General features: G+C 38.4%; 1 protein-coding gene and 1 long non-coding RNA gene across 2 annotated transcripts in view; both read left to right on the top strand.

Moving 5' to 3' along the window:
- LOC112045441 (exportin-4) overlaps nucleotides 1-20,193 on the top strand; it is a 29,288-nt gene extending 9,095 nt beyond the window's left edge. Inside the window, exons 7-15 of the mRNA XM_052884944.1 lie at nucleotides 334-490; nucleotides 1,966-2,125; nucleotides 2,730-2,890; nucleotides 5,128-5,258; nucleotides 6,015-6,166; nucleotides 7,205-7,374; nucleotides 7,916-8,015; nucleotides 8,453-8,794; nucleotides 9,445-20,193. Of these exons, the coding sequence (XP_052740904.1) occupies nucleotides 334-490; nucleotides 1,966-2,125; nucleotides 2,730-2,890; nucleotides 5,128-5,258; nucleotides 6,015-6,166; nucleotides 7,205-7,374; nucleotides 7,916-8,015; nucleotides 8,453-8,794; nucleotides 9,445-9,918 (1,847 nt within the window). The 3' untranslated portion in view covers nucleotides 9,919-20,193. The remainder of the gene's footprint in view (nucleotides 1-333; nucleotides 491-1,965; nucleotides 2,126-2,729; nucleotides 2,891-5,127; nucleotides 5,259-6,014; nucleotides 6,167-7,204; nucleotides 7,375-7,915; nucleotides 8,016-8,452; nucleotides 8,795-9,444) is intronic.
- A 1,821-nt stretch (nucleotides 20,194-22,014) lies between these two features.
- On the top strand, nucleotides 22,015-24,083 carry LOC128198632 (uncharacterized). Its single transcript, XR_008251366.1, has 2 exons — nucleotides 22,015-22,686; nucleotides 23,941-24,083. It is a non-coding gene; the product is annotated as an uncharacterized LOC128198632 (long non-coding RNA).
- Nucleotides 24,084-24,486: the final 403 nt, after the last annotated feature.

Below are 24,486 nucleotides of genomic sequence, written 5' to 3'. Positions count from 1 at the left end.
ATATAATCATTAATACCAACATATAATAAAAAATAAAGAGCTATGTATTTTTTTAATTGTACTAAATAGAAGAGACTTCTCAAGTCACTTTGTGAACAGGAAAGACTAAAGTGTTTTTCAGATAACATGGTGAGGTTGACAGTTTGTTTCGCCCTTGAAAGTTGGCCGCGTCTCGCGATAATAGTACGTATTATGGACGTCATAAGGCAACTGTCACCGTACCCATGCTATCTGAAAAACACATTAAGGCTTGGAAGTTGGGGGGGGGGGGGGGGGGAATTCACAGGAGGAATTTCTTATGAAAGTCTTTTTTTTTATTTCGATTATTTTCAGGTCATTTCCTTGCAGTGGATTGTACAGAGGGTGAAACTGTAATGATTCCAAGTGAGATAGTGCAATACAGTATGTCGCAAAATGCAAATATAGACGCTTCACTGCGATACCTCGTCGGTGAAAGCAATTCTACTGAAAATGTTGATCCCATTTTAAAGTAAGTAGCATTTTTTTTATTACTCTTTGCAAGTTAACCCTTGACTACAAGCTCAGCTGATGGTAAGTGATGATGTAAGATGGAAATGGACTAACTTGTTAGGAGGAGGATGAAAATCCACATCCCTTTTCGGTTTCTACACGGCATCGTACCGGAACGCTAAATCGCTTAGCGGTACGTCTTTGTCGGTAGGGTGGTAACTAGCCACGGCCGAAGCCTCCCATTAGCCAGACCTGGACCAATTCTCAATCCAAAAAACCTCAATCGGCCCAGCCGGGGATCGAACCCAGGCGACCTCCGTTTTGTAAATCCACCGCGCATACCACTGCGTCACGGAGGCCGTCAAAACGACGGATGTTGTCATCAGCTTCTTGTTATCAACCTTTTAGTAAGAATTTCAAAAATCGTACACGAGTTTCTTTTGTCCCAATTGACATGGATCATATTATCATGAAAATGTTAATACGGCGGATGTAACAGACAAAAGTATGCAAAAATCCAAAAGATTTTTGAGAGTCTGTAGACAATTTGGGTTTAAAATAAAGCTTTTGTCTCGTTTGACCTGACCTCTTAAACGTGTCTCAAAACATCTTATCATCCATCCGAAGTTTTTAGACACAAAAGATTATGCAGAATACGTTTTAAATCTGGTTATCGAACGATCTCTTTATTCATATACGGAATGCGCGTGTTGAAAATTAATATTTCATGAAGTTTGCCTCGTGTTATCCTTGGATAAAATTACTTCGACAATAACTACTTGTGGCTTTACAAAAAATACTTAATATGTATATACATTTATCTATATTATAAGAGCCGGGATAACCCAGTGGATATGACCTCTGCCTTCTGATATCTGATTCGGGAGGCATAGTTTCGAATCCGGTCCGAGGCATGCACCTCCAACTTTTTAATTGCATTTAAAAAAAATAAATATCACGTGTCTCAAACGGTGAAGGAAAAACATCGTGATCTTTGCGTTTGTGAAGACTGCCAATCCGCATTGGGCCAACGTGGTGGACTATTACCCTAACCCCTCTCATTCTAAGAGGAGACTCTTGCTCAACAGTGAGCCGAATATGGGTTATTAATGATGATGGTTTTTATACATGTAGTTAAAAGTATTCCTGCGTTTGTTTGTTATGAACCACGTAAAACAGATTTTGAACCAATTATCGCCATCATGAAAATATTTTTTTCTGAAAGACTTACTCGTATATTGAGTTAATTTTACACATGTAAAAGCCTACCCACTAAAGTGCTTACCCTATTTAAAACCTTGCAGACGCCACTGTTTATATTATACAGTAGTGCCACTACACGACAACTTCGGGCCTAGGTTTCGTAGTTATATTAAGACTGCCTCGTTAATCCCGACAAAAATATTTCTTACAAAAACTCTTGATTGTCAATTTGTGTACATTCTGTTTATTGTCTAGTTGAATGTTCTATAATAATGTTTGCTAATAAACTAGGTTGGTGGGCGAGATCTTACGCATCAGCACGTGGGAGTGCGCGGCGCTAGAGGCAGGTCTGGCCTCGGTGTTCAGCCCCGAGCTGTCGGCCACGCTGTCCTGGCTGCTCAAGATATGGGCCAACTCCTACCTGGTGCCGCAGCCCTCGCAGTACTCAGAGGTACTATATTTTCTTAGTTAGTACGTGCGATCCGGCTCGAAGGACCATATGAAAATGCAGTTAAAGATCACTTTTAATGGTTATGTTTCATTGAAATAAAATAGATGCTGTTCGTTTAATGTTAACTGTTTTATATAGCTTTGAGAGGTGCAATTATGTACGTTGGTTTATTTTGCGGAAATAGTCTTTCCTATGAACTAAGAGACATACTTTTATTCGTTATAAAATTGTAACCCACGAAATATACCCATCTACTTTACGTCAGTAAATCTATACTTAATATTATAAAGTGGAAGAATTTGTTTGTTTGAACGCGCTTATTAAGAATTAGATCGCTAATTTCAGGAACTATTGGTCCGATTTGAAAATTCTTTCAGTGTTAAATATCCCCATTTATCGAAGAATAGCCTTCCTCGATAAATGGGCTATCTAACAGGCTAGGATCTACTATACTAGGACTATCCCCTATATTCGCATTCCTACGGGAACGGGAACCACGTGGGTGAAATCGCGCGGTATCAGCTAGTGTAAAATAAATGTAATTTGTAAACAAAGCCAACTTGAAAGAAATGAATTTTGATTTGGATTTTTTTTTAATTTTTAGGTATTAGAGGTAGCATTCGGGCGCGGCTCGCGCGGCGTGGCGTGGGTGGTGGGGCTGGTGGCGCGGCGCGCGGCGGCCACGCTGCGGCACCTCTCCACGCAGCCGACGGCCGCCAAGCACGCGCTCATGCTGCTCGCCACCCTCGCGCACTCGCACCACAAGTGAGTGCACTCCATAATCTCAGACTAAATACATAAGGACTAGTATCGCACCCAAATTCACGAACAAAATTTTCTGCCATTTTCTAAGGAAAACTAGCTTAGATTTCATACATATTTTAAACTAAACTAGCAGTTTTTGTTCGTTTTTTACGACACGACACGATTTTAAAGTATGAAACATCGATTCTTTAGAGACAGTGTTTATAATCGCATAAGATCGTTGATCATATACTTTAACAGAAAAATAATGTCTTGCGAGGCAGGTCTTTATCTAATTAGTCTGAGCCCGTAATGCTTCCCAGCAAGGCCGGCCCGTCCACACGGCGAACGGAGCAGTCGCTCGAGACGCCAAATCCTAGAGAGCGCCTAAATCAGAGTTCCCCAAACTTTTTTGTGTCGTAGACCTCTTGCCATGTTTTTCCGTATTGGGTAGACCCCCTACTTACCTGATATTGATTTCCTGTTTCTAACTGTAGTGAAGTTTAGTGCTAAAAAGTTAAAATAAAAACAAATGTACATTTATTAATTGAATTTAGATTAAAACTACTCAAAATCCAATTTTGTATCTGTTATATAAAATATACAAATACAAATACAAATAGCCTTTATTACTGATAATAAGATACATTTCATAATTATTATTAGTATTTTACATTTCATTATAATCATCATCATAATTTATAATTTAGCAAAGTAATACCCATAATGTAATTAATACTTATTTCATGCATTTAATTTTGAAGTTATTAATATTATTTTATATAGTTATTTTATAAATCAATTTATTCTACTCTTCGACATCGGTATCAGAATTATCAATTTGCCTTTTGGCATAGGCCTCCCCTAGGCTTTTCCATGTATCTCTGTTTGCAGCTTTTCTTTGCCATGTTGTTCCAGCTACCTTTCTGATATCGTCCTCCCATCTTATTTTTTGTCGTCCTTTCTTCCTTTTTCCATCTCGAGGGTACCATTCAGTAACGTTCTTTGTCCATTTTTCCTTTTTATTTCTTATCATGTGGGCCACCCAATTCCATTTAAGCTTTTTCACTGTGTAAGTGACATCTGTGACTTTTGTCTAACTTCTTATATTTTTAAGTTTAATTTTATCTTTTAACTTGAAGTTTAGAATGCTTCTCTCCATTTTGTTCTGACACACTCTGAGTGCTCCACCCTGCTTGCTAGTAAGGGCCCAGGTTTGTGCTCCGTAGGTTAAACATGGTAATATGCAGGAGTTGAACACTGTAGTCTTGTCTTTAAGGGGTATCTGTGGGTTCTTCATTACCCTTTATTATTTAGGGCAAATCATTGCACCAGAAAACCAAATGCAGAAAGAAATAAACATCAGAATAAATAAAGTCTGGTCTTTAAAGGAAGTAAAAAAATATAAAATATACGTAACATTAAATAAACATAAAATAAACTATAAATAAAATAACGCAAGTCAATATTTTTACGGCCAGTTTCAAGTAACAGTCAAAGTAACGTCATAAATCAAAAGTGACGGTCTTATTCACTGCAAAATAAACTCTTCTTTACTACTTACTACTTTTACTGTTACTTTAGCTTTACATGAAGAAACTGACTGTTAGTGAGATGGATGAACCTGATGCTTTAATAAAGATATAAGATAGTATTATGTAAGTAAAAAGGTACTATCAGTGTGTGTGTTAAGATTCACTATCGTGGACCCCCATTTTCATTTCATGGACCCGCAAATTGTTTTTCGCTGACGTAGACCCCTTGTAGGTTGTCATAGACCCCTAGGGGTCGATATAGACCACTTTGGGAATCACTGGTCTAAATGATAATCCTAGTCAACCGTAGACGGTACTGCGACTGTTTTTTAATTGGTCAGAGTATGATCGAGATCTTCGCGTTCAATTTTTACTTTATACTAATAATTTGGTGTGGTCTCATATCGACATATTATTGGGAGAGGCGCCTTATTTGGATCTCGCTCCATTTTAAAATTTGACTCGGGCCGGCGCTGCTTCCCAGGAAATACCAACACAAGTTACACAGCGTCATCGCCGGCGAAGACGAGGTCCCCGATATCTGACGTGACACGGACGTGGGTTATGATATGGTATGATGAATTATAAAATATTGTAAGTTTAGGTTAAAGATAAATTACTAATTAGTCACATAAGTAGGCTAGATCGTAATCTCATGAAGTACCAAATTGGTATTTTACAAAAGAGAAAAAAAAATCACATATATCTTGTATACGATTTCAGAGAGAGTCCCCTAGCCAGCTGTGAGGAGTTCCTCGCGTTAGTGGCGTGGGAGGCGGCGGGCAGCAACTTGCCGGGCGAGCTGCGGAGAGAGCTGCATAGAGCGTTTGCCATCGCCGCCACATTCGCGGAAGGTAGGCATTTTGCAAAGAACCTTGAATAAGTTTCACCGCTGCACCGCTACGTTGTCGAAATCCCTCGGACGCGTACTAAACGGTTTAGTTCCTCTTTCCTTATACGCACTGCAAAGATGTGGAATGCTCTACCAGCTTTTGTTTTCCCCACCACCTACAATATGGGTATTTTCAAGTCAAGAGTGAATAGGCATCTTCTAGGCAAGCGCGTTCCACCATAGGCTGCATCATCTCTTACCATCAGGCATGATTGCAGCTTAAGCGCTTGCTTATTCAAAATAAATAAAGTTGTTTGGTAAATATCTTTCATGGCGAATTAAAAATTCTGCAATAATTAATTATTGCATAATATATATTGTTCTTTTAACAGACTCAGAAGTGATTACAAAAATAAGAAAACAAATGTCGAAAAAGGTTATGATTCACAACATTTGTCAGGACAACTTAATTAACAAATCATACTGTAAGCAAAATAAGACCCTAGAATGGCAGAGAATGACCTTGAGTGAAGTCACGCACTTGTGAATGTTGTGTGTAGGGTTAAAGGATCCTTTGACTGTTAACAAACACTCCCCTTTTCCACTCAAGTCACTCTCCCCGCCTATCCCAAGTAACCCATAAAGAATTACACAACAAGAGATGTGGACGGCTCGAACGCCACGAGCATACTGAAGTCGTCCGTACCGAAAGTCGTTGCAACGCGGCGATAACACTTCTAATTAATTATTTAATAATTCATCCATATGTTGTCTTCAGGTGACGTAAGAAACCGCCTTCTGGGCAGCACGGTGGCGCTGCAGGACAAGCTGATGAACATCATCAACACGGAGGTTGACACCGAGCCCGTGCGCACGCTGCTCGCAGACACCTTGGACTGCTTCATTGGCGTCACTGAAGGTGTGCTCGAGGTGAGCGAGAGCATCAACGTCAGTAATAGCTCTGCCTCATTAAGACACCATGGCGACGTCGCCAGCGGCGTAGGCCTGGCTACTTCTGGCATCCGAAGGTCGCCAAATCGAGTGGCCAATGAACGTAGAAGAAATCGCACTTGTTTGTTATCTACGTCGTAGAAACATAGAAAAAAAAAGAAACTATGAATTCATCCTTTTATATCAGATCGACGCCGAAGTGGTTTTTTTTTTGGACTGTAGAATAGCTATTCGATAAACTATCTAAAGGAAATCTCTAGGAAATTAAAAACCGTCCTTGTATATGGATACAAGGACGGTTTTTAATTTCCATTATAAATTTTTCAGTATCGAAACTCATTATTTACAACATCACCTAGGTACTATATTTCGAGCGAGCGTCCAAAATGGCGGCCGACTGGTGACTGAGTGAGCGAGGTGCAGTTTACCGTGTACATTATAGTGGCAACGTCCACAAGCCAGAGACCTGTAGCTCGTGGCCACGCTTCCATTTTGGCGACGATGCAAAACCGTCACCAAGTGAATTAGGCACCATACATTTCAATATTAACTGCTTCGATACGTAGCCGACGACGTCGCCATGGCGTCTTAATGAGGCAGAGCTCTAAGAGGCCGCCTGCTGGGCAGCACGGTGGCGCTGCAAGAGAAGCTGAACATCATATCAACAGTTTAATATCTATTCTAGAGTTTGTTTGATTGTTAGAACGCGCTGAAATCAGGAACTACTGGTTCTAATTAAAAAATAACTTTTGTGTTAAATAGTCCATTTATCGAGGATGACTATAGGCTGTATAACTACGCTATACGCTACGACCAATAGGAGCGGAGCAAAATAATGAGCAAATGGGTCCTACATTGTCCTATATTAGGAGTGCGTAGTAACGCTGCGAGGAACCATATCGCGTGATTCAAACTTCCACGTGAACGATGTCGCAGGCATTGGCTACAATGGTATGCACTTCATAGATGCAAAAAGGCACTGCCTACCCTAAGGACGTTTGCATGAACGTTTTGCAGGTAGGAACCATGGACGAGCAGTTCATAATGCTGATGGGGGCGCTGGACAAGATCCCGGCGATCATATTCCGCTACCACAACTACCCGGGCGTGGTGCTGCCGTCGCTCAACCTGCTCGCCAAAAGCGCCAAGCGGATGCTGCACTCTGTGCAACCGCAGAATGTTAACAAGTGAGTGTTATCTATGTTACCGTTAAACTGTAAAATACGATAGTTTATAATCTCACTCGCGATATTGTAATCTTTCGATATATTGTGAACTGAACATACTGATTACAATTTAACGTGTTATTTTTTTTATTATAATTTATCAAGTGAATCCGTTAAATTGCAATCTTGAAACGTCAACTGTCCGAACTTGCCCCTGATTGGATCGTTCTGTGTCTATTTTATCAACAAACTACGCGAACATCGCCGCGCGTTAATTTTAGTATTAAGTATTTTGTATTTGACTACAACCCTATCGTTGTTTGAATATATCTAATAAAAATTAGAGCTGTAGGTAAATAAAACGTTAGGCTAATAATTTTGTTCGAACTGAATTGCGCCGTATTGTGTTGTAGCGAGAGTCGTTATTTATTTTATTAATGTTGCGGAGTGGAGCTTCTGTATTTGTACATATGTTTTCTGTGATACAAATATAATACAAAGTCAAACTATATTTTAATCGACTGTATCAGTGTTTGTTATCAAGATTAAAATTTTATTTTAGATTTCTGGAAGTTTGCAATACAACATTCGAAGTGTATATGAGATGGAACTCGGGAAAAATATCGAGTATCCCGCAAGATGCTGAAGAGGAAGCCTATGAGGTATATTCATTACTTTTTACTTATTGAACGCACTCTTAACTTGGGCAGTAAGTCGGTGAATGCGTTACGAAAAGTGTAATCGGACGAGGCTTTTGAAAAAGATGGGTGCTGCCATCTATAGTAATCGTGAAACAGTGTTTGTTATTTTAAACTACCACTAGATGGCATTGTTAGAGAACTTCGAAACGATCCCTTTTTGTACACTTCAAGGACCTGTTTCGATACAGATGGCGCTTTGTTTTTTATTTTTGTAAAAATTCTACTTCAGTCGTGTGGCCTAGTAAGTAGATTTTTTTTATTCATTTGAAATACCATAGAGCGTACTTATGAAAATAAAAAAAATCATTTGATTATACTGTTTCTCGAGTTAACCGAGTCTGAAATCCATTAGCTTTTAATTTTATCGACCTTTTACCTTATCCTTATGGTTATTGTAGGACATCTGCGCACTGATGGAGGTCATAAGCAGCGTGTCACGATGCGGCGCGGGGTGCGGGGCGGAGGGCGCGTGGGGCGGCGCGTGCGCGCGCGGCCTGCGCCTGCTGCTGCCGCTCATCACTCCGCCGCTGCTGGCGCTGCCGACGCTGGCACTGCGCGCCTACCGCATGCTCAGAGACTTGGACCACGCTGATCAGGTACAGTACATCTGGCGCGGGGGCGGCGCGTGCGCGCGCGGCCTGCGCCTGCTGCTGCCGCTCATCACTCCGCCGCTGCTGGCGCTGCCGACGCTGGCACTGCGCGCCTACCGCATGCTCAGAGACTTGGACCACGCTGATCAGGTACAGTACATCTGGCGCGGGGGCGGCGCGTGCGCGCGCGGCCTGCGCCTGCTGCTGCCGCTCATCACTCCGCCGCTGCTGGCGCTGCCGACGCTAGCACTGCGCGCCTACCGCATACTCAGAGACTTGGACCACGCTGATCAGGTACAGTACATCTGGCGCGGGGGCGGCGCGGGGGCGGCGCGTGCGCGTAATGTTGATTCAGCAACCCGCTTGATATCTTTGATCGACGTAGAGGGGGGTCGACCAACACTGCGATTTCCGGTGCGGGGTCGCCATTCCAGCACCTTGGGCGTCGTCCATCGGCTTTTCGAATTATGTGGCCTGCCCATTGGTACTTCAGCTTCGCGACTCGCTAAGCTATGTCAGTGACTTTGGTTCGTCTGCGGATCTCCTCATTTCTGATTCGATCACGCAGAGAAACTCCAATCATAGCTCGCTCCATCGCCCGCGGAGTGACTTTGAGCCTTCTAATAAGTCTGCGACCAAGTCTCAGATCAGTAGGTCATCACTGGCGACACGCACTGTTCGAAGACTTTCGCCTTCAAGCACTGATAAATGCTTGCGGTGACACTATCATCATTATAGTATTATTATACTGTACGACAGAATTATAAAAAAAAAATCAAATAAAAACAAATTGTTTCCAGCTAACCAACCTGCCGTTGGAAGACTTCAACATGGTGATCACAGCGTTACGCGTCGGCCTCACCGCGGTCTCCTGCGACGTGTCCACTCTGTGCTGCGACACCATCGTGGGGCTCGCGAACAAAGTGCGGATCCTCGGCGACGACAACCCGTACGCGATATCACTTCTCAGCCTTGCTGAGTTATTGCTGATGCTGATAATAAAGATGGAGATCCCACCGGACTCCATCCCTGCAGCCGGAGCCGCGATATACGCATTAACTTGCGTCAAACCCGCGCTTCTAGAAGGCTTGGCCAGACAACTGATAGAAGCCTTCGCTGTCAACGACCCAGCGAACGTTCCCAGACTAGAAGAGGCCTTCGGGGTCCTCACCAATGGTGTACTGTTCGATGGTCTGAGGACCCATAAGCTTCGTTTCCAGGACAATTTCGACAAATTCCTGGCGAGCGTGCACGGTTTTCTCATTGTGAAGTAATACGTTTAGTTTTGGTAATTCGGTTAACTATTTTGCCAATGGCGTGTGGTCGCATTGGAGTTTGCGAACTGTCTTGCCAATGGTTCGCTGTCGCATTGCATTTTGTGAACTATTTTGTCAATGGCTCGCAAACGCGTCGGACTTTGTAAACTATTTTGCTGATGGCCCTTAGTCACATTATACTTTGTGAACTATTTTGCCGATGGCCTTTAGTCACATAACACTTTGTGAACTATTTTGTCTATGGGTCGCAAATGCTGCGGACTTTGTGAACTATTTTGCCAATGGCTCGCAAACGCGTTGGACTTTGTGAACTATTTTGCCGATGGCCCTTAGTCACATAAAACTTTGTGAACTATTTTGCCAATGGCATGTGGACGCATCGTAGTTTGCGAACAGTCTTGCCAATGGCTCTTGCGGTCGCGTTGGATTTTACGAACTATTTTGCCAATGGCTCGCAAACGCGTCGGATTTTGTGAACTGTGTTGCCAATGGCCTTTAGTCACATTACACTTTGTGAACTATTTTGCCAATGGCTTGCAAACGCGTCGGACTTTGTGAACTATTTTGCCGATGGCCCTTAGTCACATTACACTTCGTGAACTGTGTTGCCAATGGCTCGCAAACTCTTCGGACTTTGTGAACTATTTTGCCGATGGCCCTTAGTCACATAACACTTTGTGAACTATTTTGCCAATGGCTTGCAAACGCGTCGGACTTTGTGAACAGTTTTGCTGATGGCCCTTAGTCACATTACACTTTGTGAACTATTTTGCCGATGGCCCTTAGTCACATTACACTTTGTGAACTATTTTGCCGATGTATCGTGAACGCGTCAGACTTTGTGAACTATTTTGCCGATGGCCCTTAGTTAGATTACACTTTGTGAACTATTTTGCCAATGGCACGCAAACGCGTCCGACTTTGTGAACTATTTTGCCGATAGCCCGTGGTCGCATTAGACTTTATGAACTATTTTGCCAATAGCTCATACTCGTGTTGGACGTTACCAAACATTTTGCCAATGGCCCCTTTATGTAAAAGATTTAAATAACTAAACCGTATAGTAATATCACATAACGCAATGCAAATACGTACGTTACTTGCACAAGTTGTTGTTCACTAGTGCGAAATAGATCATAAAGTCCAATTAATTTCAACCTTAATTACTTGATTTTAAGGTTGAAAATTTATTTATAGGCGTTTTTGTGTATGACAGACAAAGACATGCAAATTACAAACATATTGTATAAGTGTTTGTATTAGAGTATTCGATATGCAAGTGCGACACAGTATGCGCAAAGCTTATGTTAGTTTATAAAGTTTTACATTTTTGACTAAAACTAAACTCGTACAATATAGTTCGTGTTATATATTAATTTGTATGGTGATATTATTTTGACACCACTGTCAATTTCCCCATACTATATTTGACATTTTGTATATCTAGTAACGAACGAGAGTGGTGACCCTGTAAGCTAGTCATGGAGCCATGGAGGTTTAATTCTCAGCCGTGGAAAAGACTGGATCGCAATTTAATTTATTGATTTTTGTGTATTTAATATAATGTTAGAGCGAGTACATTATAAGTACCCTAAATTGATATCTCGTTGACTTTTATTTAGCGTATGTCTTCGTGGAATGTATGAGAAACCATAAATAGAAATGGCTGAGTTAACATCGCACTGAAGCAGTACATATTCGCGGTACTAGCAGCGTTCAAAGGTTGCGCTGTGACTACGCGATGCTAGTGCAGATCTAATAAAGATGGCTGCGTTAACATCGCGTAAATGCAGTGCATAGACACGACGCTAGCAACGTATACGTGCTACGCTGCGATTATGCGACGCTAGCGCACCGTAAATAGAGATGGCTGAGTTAACATCGCGCTGATGCAGTACATACTCGAGCTACTAGCAGCGTTCAAGGGTTAAGCTGGGACTACGCGATGCTAGTGCAGTGCTAATATAGATGGCTGCGTTAACATCGCGTAGATGTAGTGCATAGACACGATGCTAGCTATGTGCAAGTCCTACGCTGCGATTATGCGACGCTAGCGCACTGTAAATAGAGATGGCTGAGATAACATCGCTCTGATGCAGTACATATTCGCGGTACTAGCAGCTTTCAAGGGCTACGCTGGGACTACGCGATGCTAGAGTAGTTCTAATAAAAATGGCTGCGTTCACATCGCGTAAATGCAGTGCATAGACACGACGCTAGCAACGTATACGTGCTACGCTGCGATTATGCGACGCTAGCGCACCGTAAATAGAGATGGCTGAGTTGACATCGCGCTGATGCAGTAAATACTCGCGCTACTAGCAGCGTTCAAGGGTTAAGCTGGGACTACGCGATGCTAGTGCAGTGCTAATATAGATGGCTGCGTTAACATCGCGTAGATGTAGTGCATAGACACGACGCTAGCTACGTGCAAGTGCTACGCTGCGATTATGCGACGCTAGCGCATCGTAAATAGAGATGGCTGAGTTAATATCGCACTGATGCAGTACATATTCGCGGTACTAGCAGCGTTCAAAGGCTACGCTGGGACTACGCGATGCTAGAGTAGTTCTATTAAAGATGGCTGCGTTACTACGCGTAGATGCAGTGCATATACACAACGCTAGCAACGTTTAAGTGCTACGCTGCGGTTATGCGACGCTAGCGCATCGTATTAGTGATGGCTGAGCTAGCATCGCGCAGGTGATGTACTGTACGATGCTAGCAGCGTTCAATTGCTACTGTGGGATTACACGACACTAAGGCAGCAATAGAAATAGCTGTATGTTCGTAATAATCGCGCAGAAGTAGTGCATAGATACGATGCTAGCGATCGTTTACTTGCGGTGCGATTACGTAACGATAGCGCAGCGTAAATAGAGATGGCATGAGTTAGCATCGCGAAGATACAGGGCGTATAGACACAACGGTAACAACTTTCAAGTGCTAGGCTGCAGTACGTGACAATGTAAATAGAAATGGTTATTGAAATTATCCACGAAGTACTGCGCTAATGTTAAGGAGCTATTACTATGATATTTGCTCACACCCAAACGTAGAGGCGATTTCGAGTATGCATCGACATTGAAACATAGCGAAATGCATCTTTAAATCTTTCAATTAAAAAGTATAAAACGGTGTTTCGATTGTCGATTCTACGACGAAAGGCAAGGGTTAAGGGTACTTGTACCTACAAGAATGATTGACTGTTATGTGGGTAGAACGCATCTAAATAGGCCGCCGCATCGCAACGCACACATTTATTTTTTAATAACTATATAAATCATGCTCACGTAGAATGGTGGCCAGTTTGGCTGCATTTCCGCGCTCGACAGCCTGGCTGATCCTTTGCGCGACTGCATTTCCGCGCTGGACGGCCTGGCTGATCCTTTGCGCGACTGCATTTCCGCGCTGGACAGCCTGGCTGATCCTTTGCGCGACTGTATTTCCGCGCTGGACGGCCTGGCTGATCCTTTGCGCGGCTGCATTTCCGCGCTGGACAGCCTGGCTGATCCTTTGCGCGGCTGCATTTCCGCGGTGGACGGCCTGGCTGATCCTTTGCGCGGCTGAATTTCCGCGCTGGACGGCCTGGCTGCTCCTTTGCGCAAAAAATGAGCCCTTCTGTTGGTATATATATCTTAACACGTTCGCTGCGGCACTGATTTTTCTGTTCTTTCCCCTGGTACGAGGTTTTTTGACCTCGTACTAAAATTTTCTGTGGTGCGGAACGAGGTCAATTAACCTGGCAGAAAGTTCTAGTACGAAGTCAAAAAACCTCGTACCGTACCAGGGGAAATAACAGAAAAACCAGTGCCGCAGTGAACGTGTGAATTACGTAGCGACATCACGCGACGTCACACTCACAGACCGCTAGGCGTAACACTCGGATTTTTTTTTACTTTTTAATGGCAATTTTAACGGAGCTAAAATATACAACTTTACGTTAGGAATGACTGAGAAGCCAATATTACACTTTAATCTAAGACAAATGCTTTGTGTCTCCAGCATCAAATCTTGACGTAATAGGGATGATGACTGTTTTTTAAATTTTATATAAATTAAGAGTATGCTAATAGTAAAGCAATTTTGTAAAAGGAACAGGGTAACTGCGATCATTACTTTCGGAGCTACAGGGATTTAAAGGGTCAGATTTGCGGCGCTGCCGCGGAACCCCGAAAAACGCCCCATACAAAATGGTACGAACTAATGACGTCGTAGGTAATGTAATGATCGTTAGATTTGTATGTGCGTTCAAACAAAATTACTAATATATTTGTAATTTGTGCGTTTATGTTTATAGTTCACGTATTAAAAAATGTCTCATTTAATGTAAGGAAGCTAAACTGTATGAATTTTCAATTAATTACGATAAAAGATTTTTAATAGATTTTGAAATTTTATAATCTCATTTATTTTGCAAATATCCAGACAATCTTTTTATGTATAAATTGGTTAACATTGACGGTATTTACCCGAATGTATCATAAAAATCAATATATTCAAACCTAGTTATCATCCCCATTAACGACAGAAAAGTTATTGAAAATAGATGTAAACACGACTAGAAAGCCCTTATATATTATGTTGCGATGCGGCCATATCAGCCTACAGTGTGTGCGAGCTTTAAGAGTGACCGGTATGTCCTTCCAAAGGGCTGTGTTATAGTATTAAAATATTTAAATCGAATCGATAAAATCTTTTACTTACTTGTATGTAAAAAAACAGTCCAGTATAAAATGTACGGGCCAAATAAGAATGGGATTGTCTTGAAGTTAATTTTATGTTTAGATAACAAGAAATTATTCTCGATTTTCAATACTACTAACTGATATAGTAATTAATTAGTCTAAGTTGTTCTTCGAATGTGTTTAACCTGACTAGATGGTTCATAAAGGCAATTGCCCATCTCCGGTTATGATTCTACTTTATTAATGAAAACATTACTTTATTGAAAAAAGTTTGCGACAACGTTTTATCACATTTTTTATTCATCTTTAATTTGTACTTAACGGGGACAGGCAAAGATCGTTGACAAATTATGTAACCAGATCCTTTTTTACACATCATATTATCATCTTCATGAACTTTTTGTTGTGTTGATGAATGAGTTGATCACTCAGTTAATCACTTCTACTTGGTTGAACACTGTATCATACTGATGTACTTGATGGTACTTAGTATCATCGTGGTACGTACTACTGTAGCATCCAAGTGCAACTCTCCCCTCTTATCCAAGGCGTGTATTTATAGGCTAGTCTGTTGACAGCCCAGGCTGTTGACACACTAAACGGGGTTATATACCTCGGTGCCTGAGGCCAACGTTGCATTGGCCGGTGGGCATTCACCTGTGTAATGTGTTTGACCAACCATCTATCGCAATTTTAGAGCAGTCCTGTGATTGGTCTTTGTTTTACAGTCCAATCTAATGCAATACTGCAAATATACTCTGGCACCATTGAGCTTACCGAGCATACAATTAATGTATATGAATAAGTATTCGCTTAATTTTCGATTTCGTAATGAGATTTGCGAAAATACATGTCGATATATGCATCATAAGTTAATCAACGAATACAAAATTAAAAATCCTATTTTTATTTGGTTCGTATATTGAATTTTACATATTTTGTCTCGTAGCTTGTTTGTGTGAGGCCTAAATCGAACAGGGTGCGTGTAGCTTCGAAGAGATTGTATCCTTATGATATTACCTTTTAATTGTGAACACTGTAAAATACTGACCCCTTTGACGGAAACATTTAATAAGACGAATTATGTTAAAAATGTACTAGTTTCTTTAATCTATTATGTCCTTCTGTAATGTTAGAAATGGACATCTACAGAGGTGCACAGAGTATTAATGATTGTAGTTTTTGCTTTTTTGTGACAATAGAAAAGTCCCTAATGGACACTATCATCAAGAGTTGTAACCGTGAAATGTGAAACTCTGTCTTAAATTATTATACTGTTACGAACTAGGGCTCGAGGATTTGGAATTAAACACCTGGTGACTCTTATAAGACTTTGTTCCACTCCTTAATCCAAGTATCAATACACACTTCCAAACGCAGGCAATTCGTAGTCCAAAAATTGTAGCCGAGTTCACTCTAGTTCACTTGTATCGCTGGTAACACTTGATATTCACTTCACTTCGTTTCGAAGTAAACTGCAACGAGCGTCGTCTCCGTTGCGTATTTATTTTATACCCACTCAGAACGCATCCAGATCATTCTCGGAACGCCTACAGCCGTGTAGAATATTCCACTGAGTTCGCTAAAATTAAAACAATATAGATAGATAAGCGATCAAAATAACTAAACAACTCGAAAGGGCGAGCGATTATGAACCCTATGTTTCTAGTAATAGGGTTCTCCGTAACAATACCTATTACTCTTTAATATATTCTATAACACTATTGAGTGCTCTCGCTCCAGACAATCCTATAATTCGATTCCAAAGCTCCAACGAATGTTTAAATTGAGGGCCGAGTCTCATAGGAAACGATACGTTTCACTTACGGGTCTTTGAGCTGTAGCTCGCCATTTGGCTCGCATTTTTTTTCATACTCAAATATTCATAGTGTTAAATGTTAAACAAAGTGTAAATAAATAAATAAGAGAAAAGAAACCATTATTTATATAATTATGTAATTCGTCTTATTAATTATTTCTCTAATATTTAAAAATGAAAATGGAGCGTGCATGAGATTCACAACGAAATTAAATAGATCAGCAATTACGGCAAAAGGTAAATTGTATATATTCCGGTTGTGAATGTATAAATGGATTTATTGATGTGGTATTAAATATTTTCAGATAATTAAGTTAAGAGCGTAGGAAGGGAGTACACCTTTTTTGTACTTAATTATAGGAAAATAATTGTGATTTCTTCTTATGCTAGTTAAATTGCATTATTGATAAATATTTTTATGGATATAATAATATGGAGATTACGAATCGGTGCTCATTTGGTTGTAGGTAAACAAAACTTGTGAATTAAATTAAATTGACTCTCTAGGGAATAAAAGGGGTTTTGCGAATTAGGCTGGAGAAGTGAGAATAAGTACTACCATGTTACTCATACCTAACAGCATTGCTATGGTTTAATATGTCACATGAATATGTGACAAATCTTCATCAAGCATTTATATAATTAGAGTAAGTTCAAAATGGCCGCCATAATTTTTATTACAACGTCAATTTAGTTTAATTTGATACATGTAATGTACCTACAACAAAATTAGCACCCTAATTTTGACGGACTCGTAATTGTAGCTATAAAATTAAAGCTTTGATATAATTGACATCTTTATGTAACAAAATGTTGATCTTTTCACTCTTTAGAGGAAATACCTAAAGAGACCGTCTGATCGTAAAAGTGTTTAGTTTATTTTTGTTTCGGTGATATTCTTTTATTCCATTAATTCTTCGCTAGAAATTATTTTTTTTTATGTTCCAAGAAAAATATAAAAAATGAAACTTTTCCGTTAAATTATTTTTAATTAGTATAGTCGGGTGCAATAGTTTTGACGTTTCCGTACATCGTGCGTCAAGACGCGCAATACAAGATTTTAGGTATCCCTCAATACGCAGGCGCGCGCCGGCAGGTCGTAAAGGTAGCATTCCGATCTTGGCAACCGCGACCTGCGACCGCGACATGGTCGCACGATCCACTGCTTAGTATGAATTTATATGGTCGGACGACGCAATCTCGGGCTTTGTTTAGTGCTCCATATAAATTTATACTAAGCAATGGGTCGCGCGGTCGCAGGTCGCGGTTGCCAAGAACGGTAGGCTACCTCAACCCTGCAATTAGGGTAAGCTGCACCTTATTTCGGAAACGTACCGCCAAGCGAATTAGCGTTCTGGTACGATGTCGTGTAGAAGCCGAAAGGGGTGCTGATTTTTATCCTCCTCCTAACGATCAAGTGAGATTTATGTAATCAAGGGCTAACTTGTAAACAATAAAAGCGTCATAAAGATTGCATCCGACAACATACAGGTTTTCTTTTAAAAATGATTGATTGAATTGAAATTGAACGAGTGATTCAGATATTCATTTCAGGTAGGTTTCACTTTTATTTTGTCTAAAAATTTAAATACCTAGTCCTAAGTATACTGTATACCTATATACAAGTATTGAATGTAATTTTTTTATTCGCCAGTCTCCGATTATATTATGTTCCATCAACAACAATTAATGCGTTTTTTTTCATTAATTAGCTATTATAGTTAGGTATATAATTAAATATATCGAAATCTGATATTTGTAAGAAATAAATTTAAAAATAATTATACGTTACATAGTTTTATTGTAAATAAGCAATCGAATGCAGTTTAATACTAAAGCTACATTTGCTAAGTGAGATAATTTTTTATTTAATTGTTAGCTTTATCGAATATTGAGTAGGTAACATTTTTCTCTGTGTTTTACGTTTATGCTATATGCCTTGCACATAACAATCTATTTATCTGTAAAACCGCTAAGTAGTCAAATAATAAAGATTCTTCAGACTATGTAGGGAATGAAAATAAGGGAGAAAAGACAAACATAGGGGTAGGGTGTGAAATGAACTGTAGTAGTGGGTAATACAGTGGCAATGTATAACAAATATAGAGGTAAGGTGTGAGTAGGGTAGGTAACTTAGACCAATTATTGTAAAGGACCTGCCTCGCTAGACGTAACTTTTCTGTCAAAGTATATGATCAACGATCTAATGCGATTATAAAAACTGTCTCTATATAATCGATGTTAAATAGTTGTAATCGTGTTCATCGATTAAAGAGCTCCGTAAAAATACCTTTTTGTGTAATTGAATTGTGTAAAAAACGGGCAAAAACTTCTAGTTTAGTATAAGATATATACCAAATCTAAGCTTGTTTTCCTCAGAAAATGACAGACAATTTTGTTCGTGACTATGAGTGCGATACAGGTCCTTCTATAATTGGTCTTAGGTAGGTAAGGATATGGAAGAAGTGAACAAATGTCAAAGAGAAAGCTTGACCGATATAAAAATGAAGATGGTTATTACGGATTTTTTTTTTTTAAATAGTTTGGGTAGGTAGGGGCAGGCAGAGTAGGGTTGGTGTAGAATAGGATAGGGGTAGGGAATGAGTCAAAGCTTGACCGGGTCTGCTAGTATATTATAAATGCGAAAAAGAGTTTGATTATCTGTTATGCTTTTACTCGTACCTACATCTAAAACACTGAAGCTAAACTAAACACTAAACCAACTTACCTAGGCTATATTTTGTCCCCGTACTCCCATGATTAGTAATAATGATGGTTCACCTTACATTCCCTTCATACTTCTGTGAAGAATTTTTAAAACAGATGAATTTAGAAATCACGTTTTTTTTTAAATATTTTTTCTTTTCAGTTTTATTAGATAATTTATCTTATAGACTGTTTATAAGATTATAGATGTTATTTCGTAGTAAAATTACGAAGATGCGCAAATAGCTGTCGAGTTTTTTTTTATTACATAATGGCTGCAAAACTACTTGGCAGTAGATTTTTTTGAAATGTTATGAGTTGTTAGCTAGATTTACTTTTGTAAAAACAAATTAAATATGGCCTTAAATAAATTTAAAAAAGATTTATTATTTAAAAATTTCTAATCTTTGGAGTATTATACATTTTATAAAAACCTGTAGGTAGGCTATAGGTAGGTATATGTTTTCAGAAGTCCATTTCAGCCTCTTTACTATTCTGAATTATGATTTTTCAGGCCCAAAGTAGTTTTACCATTATGGTATCATGGTAAACTTTTATGTTATTTATAATATTTATGGTCATTTTTTCGATGATCATCACGAAAGTGATCAATTACTTATCCAGTATAAACTAAGAAAACTGATTAAAATTAAAGTACTTCTCTCAGTATTACTTATTCAGCTGTATTTATTAAAGCTAGCGTCTTGAAGCAATGGACACTTACACAAAATAGGACTTAGTTGATTATATTTGCTATAATTTAGCATGCTAGATAGGTTTTATATAAAGTTTGACTAAATTACATTATGTTGCTCTGTATAATATATAAGGTATGCAAAAAAATTTACACTATTGGTCAATATTTGTTTTAATTTATCTCTATCCTAAATTTTTGTAATTAATATTATTTTATTTTCATTTGTCATTCGATTACTTAGAATATTCTGTATTTGACTTTAAGAAAATTTAATATTGAACTTATGTATAAAATAAAGTTCTTTCAGTGTACAACAAATTTTATTGGCAAAACAATAAAATGTACAAATTTTTTAATAAGTATGTCTTTGTTTTATTTAATTAAAATAAAAATTTACCGCTGACTTAAATAATATTGATGTTTAATCAATGTGATTGTTACCTACGTTAGAAATCAATAACTATGTGATTTTAGAACGAGGCGAGAAGTTTGTTGCGAATTGTTTTTCCTGGCATTTTTTCTAAAATTTGAGATAAGACACCAAGCTGGACCAACTTTATTATTTGGTAGAAAAATATTTCGGAAGATTATAAGATTCCCACGTTGTAGGTGGTAGGGAAAACGGAAGCTGGAAAAGCATTCCATATCTTTGCAGTCCTAAACAGTAAACTCCTAACTGAACCGCTCTGTGTTAGGTATTGCGAGGTCACGTCAGGCAGCTCTGTTATAAAGGCGAAGGAGGAATTAGATCAAACGGTTCTAGCACAATTCGAAACATATCTTGTATAGACTACCTACAAACAAGCAACTTTTCGACGATGCTCTAAAAGCTCCGAACTTTGTGTGTAGTTTAGTACTTGTCAACGCATCGTTGTCTATGAACCGTCATATCGTACTAATATGGTAAGCTGAAGCCTTAGCAAACCTTTTGACTTCTGTTGTGCTGTGTGCACCTTTACAGAACTAGGCACCTATCTATATATTATATAAAAATCAATGCCACTTTATGTTGTAATTTTATAACATAAGGGCTCACTTATCCAAACCAAATGTTTAGGCTTTATTCGGACTATTAAGTAGATGGTTTAAGTGAAGTTTGGACAAAATCGGTCGAGCGGTTCTTCCTTTATAACATTTTTTGTAACAAATGAATTCAGGGATAGGGTAGGGATTGGTATAGGGAAGAAGTGCACATAAGTCAATGAGAAGCTTGGTTAGGTTCGCTTGTATTGAATAAAATGTTTTCCACATTATGCGATAAAACTCTAAAATGCAGGAAATAAAAACAAATTAAAACTAGAATAAAAAGTAATTCCTACGATATTCCCCCCAAAACTATTTCAACAGATATGTAATCTGTGACCCTGCTATCGATCGTAGACAAAAAAGTAAATAGATAACGTTTTTAATATACTAAAATACTACACTTTTTCACTAATATATTGCAGGCTAATTGTTAACCTATAATATCAACGATATTTTATACTGGAGATAGGCGTATCAAAACTGAGGCGGACAAATGTGCATATTTTGGCTATTTCATTTAGTCTTTTATTTAACAACGAATTTATAATATTAAACAAATTATACCTAAATATTGTCTACAATGCCGAGTTCTGTGTTCAGTAAGTGTAAAAACTGCATATACATTAATATATAATGGAATTAAACACAAAATTGTGCATGCGTGCGCTCAGTCAAAATAGGATCACTTTTTGCGGTGATTTTGAAGGCACGTAACACAGCCATGTATAAAATATCGTTGTATAATATACAATAAGTTGAGGCCGTGATTTCGTGCTAACATTACGTTTATTCTAATTCTAAGGACCATCGTTGTTGTATCTGGAAAAATGGCACGCCTCATGACATTAAATATCGAATCGCCTTGTCTCGTTTTTTACAAAGAATAAGTTCTCGTTTAAAAGAAAAAGCGACGGATGCTTTCCATAGATTTAATCTATAATGCTTTTTAAATATTGTATTTGTTCATTCATTTATATCTCTGTCTTCACTATTACTCTGTGCTCTAAAAGATTAGACTGCAGAGCCGTAAAACCAGTTAAGAGTAATGTGACGTGACAGTGACACACGTCATACATCAACTGTCAGTGTCAAGTTATGACAATTGTCAAATAGTTAAGACTTTTTTACGTCGGTGTTTTACGTAGTAACCAGGCCCTCCCAACCGTAGAATAAAAAATGAGAATCCTCCATCCTTTACTAACAAAAGAGAGAGATATCTCCATCCTTCTCCTTGTTATGGGCTGTAGTAGGTGGTGGCCATGCCTATCTCTTTCATCTGTACACTTAAATAAACTTGCACACTGTTACAATTCTAAGTATCGAAGAACTGATGTGATTGGTCAAATTTACACAAAGAAAAATAATAGCTTTTATGAATGAAAGAGAAATGTGTTTATACCACGTGTGTAAGATTGTTTTGAATTTGTTGCCTCGTGCCTGCGCCGCCATTGTAATTTTACTGCGAAAGATTGGTTTTGACTTTTCAATAATTGAAATCATTGAAATTCGCATGAGCGCCGCTGGAATTACTAATAATAAGGATAAATCTTTCTTGTTAATTAATTATCTTCACTATTTAAATAAATTTTGATTTATAAAAAGATATACAATGTACATAGTTCGATTCGTGCTTGGTTATTGATAAAAGTAATTTTGTTTTAAATGTGTTATTCCCAAGTGTAAAACGCGATCAAATTACGTGCTGTACCTTTTACTGATAGTGATAACACTAGATGGGAGGCATGGTTCATCAATTGTCCAATATTACGGAAATATACTCGTAGGCAGTTAGAAAACGTTAAAATTTGTGAAAACCACTTTCTACCCAGGTATGTAATTATTATAGATTGACAAAGGATGCTATTCCTACTTTAAATTTAGAAATTACACTATCTACTCCTAATCAACCCCTTCAATCTGATCCAAATACTATTTCACCACCATCTGTAATTTCAAAATTTCTAGTTTTTTTTCCATTCATTGTAATGAATTCCTGTACAATAGTTGACCATATTCCATCTACTTTTACATTACATACAGACAGACATCTTCAAACCCATTAAATTTCAGAGAGTCAGTCTGACAGTGGTAAAGAACAGTTTTCAATATTGTCTCCGGTCAATGTTATTGAAAATTCCAATTTACAAACTGATGTTGAGTCTACTTTACAGACTTCAACTGCGAGTCAAGCTGATTCCATACCTGCTAATTGTGAGTCTGCTTTAGAAAACATACCAGTGCACGTTAGGTCATATAACAGACTCAAGTCATGTAGAAAGCTAGATTTTGTTCATAGAGTTCCGGAAGATAAGTTTGAAACTCTTCGTAAGAAAAATTCACGTCAAGCTAATAATAATCATTAAAGAAACAACTAAAAAATAAAACTCAACTTAACAGATTAAAGGCTAAATATCAATCTTTAACTAAATTAAAACTTTTTGTATCAAAGTATCCCTGTTAAGTCATTTTGAAAAGGTATTAGTAGACTCACAATTAAGATTATCTGGTGTTAAATTCAGAGGTGCTAGATATATCTACCAATGATGAAAAAATTTTTGCACTTTCCTTATCTAAAATTAGTCCAAAATGTTATACTTTCATACAGGTGTTATTCAAGGTTTTGAGGATATAGGAGGTGGTGTCAGAACAAATAATGTTGCTGATTAAGTTTTAGTTTTTATGCTGTGTGGGATATTTTATTCTTGGAAACTACCTTTAGCTTTTTATTTTGTCCGAGATGGAATTAAAACTTTAAATTTAAAAAATATTCTTAAAGAACTTCTTGATGCCATATTTAAATCAGGATATGGAGTGAGATGTACTGTCTCAGATCAAGGGTCTGCTAATGTTGCAGCAATAAATTCATTAATATCTGAGATTTACTAATTAACCGTAATAATAGTAATGATCCTGATAATGTCTTTTATTATATATATAATAATAATAAAATATATCACATGTATGATGTACCACCGTACGTACAACGGCCAAACCTTAGTGGCCAAGTGCGGATAAGGCCCAGGAAGAAAAGAAAGAAAAAGAAAGTAACACATTTATTAAAATGTTTTCGAAACAATTTTCAGAAAAAAGACCTACTTATTGGTAATCAACGTGCACAGTGGTCCATCATTGAGGAGCTCTATGCTACAGATGGTGAAGCCGGACGTGCAAGAACCACAACCCTGACGGATAAACACATTAGACCAACTTCTTATGACAAGATGAAGGCAAGTTGTTTTAATCCCTTTTTAATACCTTTAAACAAGCATTCCTTGTGTATATACAAGCTGAATCTCTGAAAAAGTTCCAACAATTTAAATGAAATTTAATATGCAGAGGTTTCGGAGGTTTACTGTTAGTAGGTGCGCCAAAAAAAATTTGAACAAAGCTCACAGAGATATTCATATAATGCACAAGTATGAGACAAATATTTTAGCATTCCATGGATTCATGGTGATCCTCTCGCACCTTCTATGGTGTACAGATACAGACTAACTACATAGCCATTTTTAGTCAATTCATTTGTTATACTACAGCCTTTCTTAATGAGTACTGTTTACCAACAAATAAATTAGAAATGAAGGTAGATAACACTTGTCTTTTTATAACTTATTTATTTTAAATTATGT

Source organism: Bicyclus anynana, chromosome 13 (assembly GCF_947172395.1).
Source record: "Bicyclus anynana chromosome 13, ilBicAnyn1.1, whole genome shotgun sequence".
Lineage (NCBI taxonomy): Eukaryota > Metazoa > Arthropoda > Insecta > Lepidoptera > Nymphalidae > Bicyclus > Bicyclus anynana.
The sequence above is the reverse complement of the archived record's forward strand: the minus strand, read 5'-3'. Positions and strand labels throughout refer to the sequence as shown.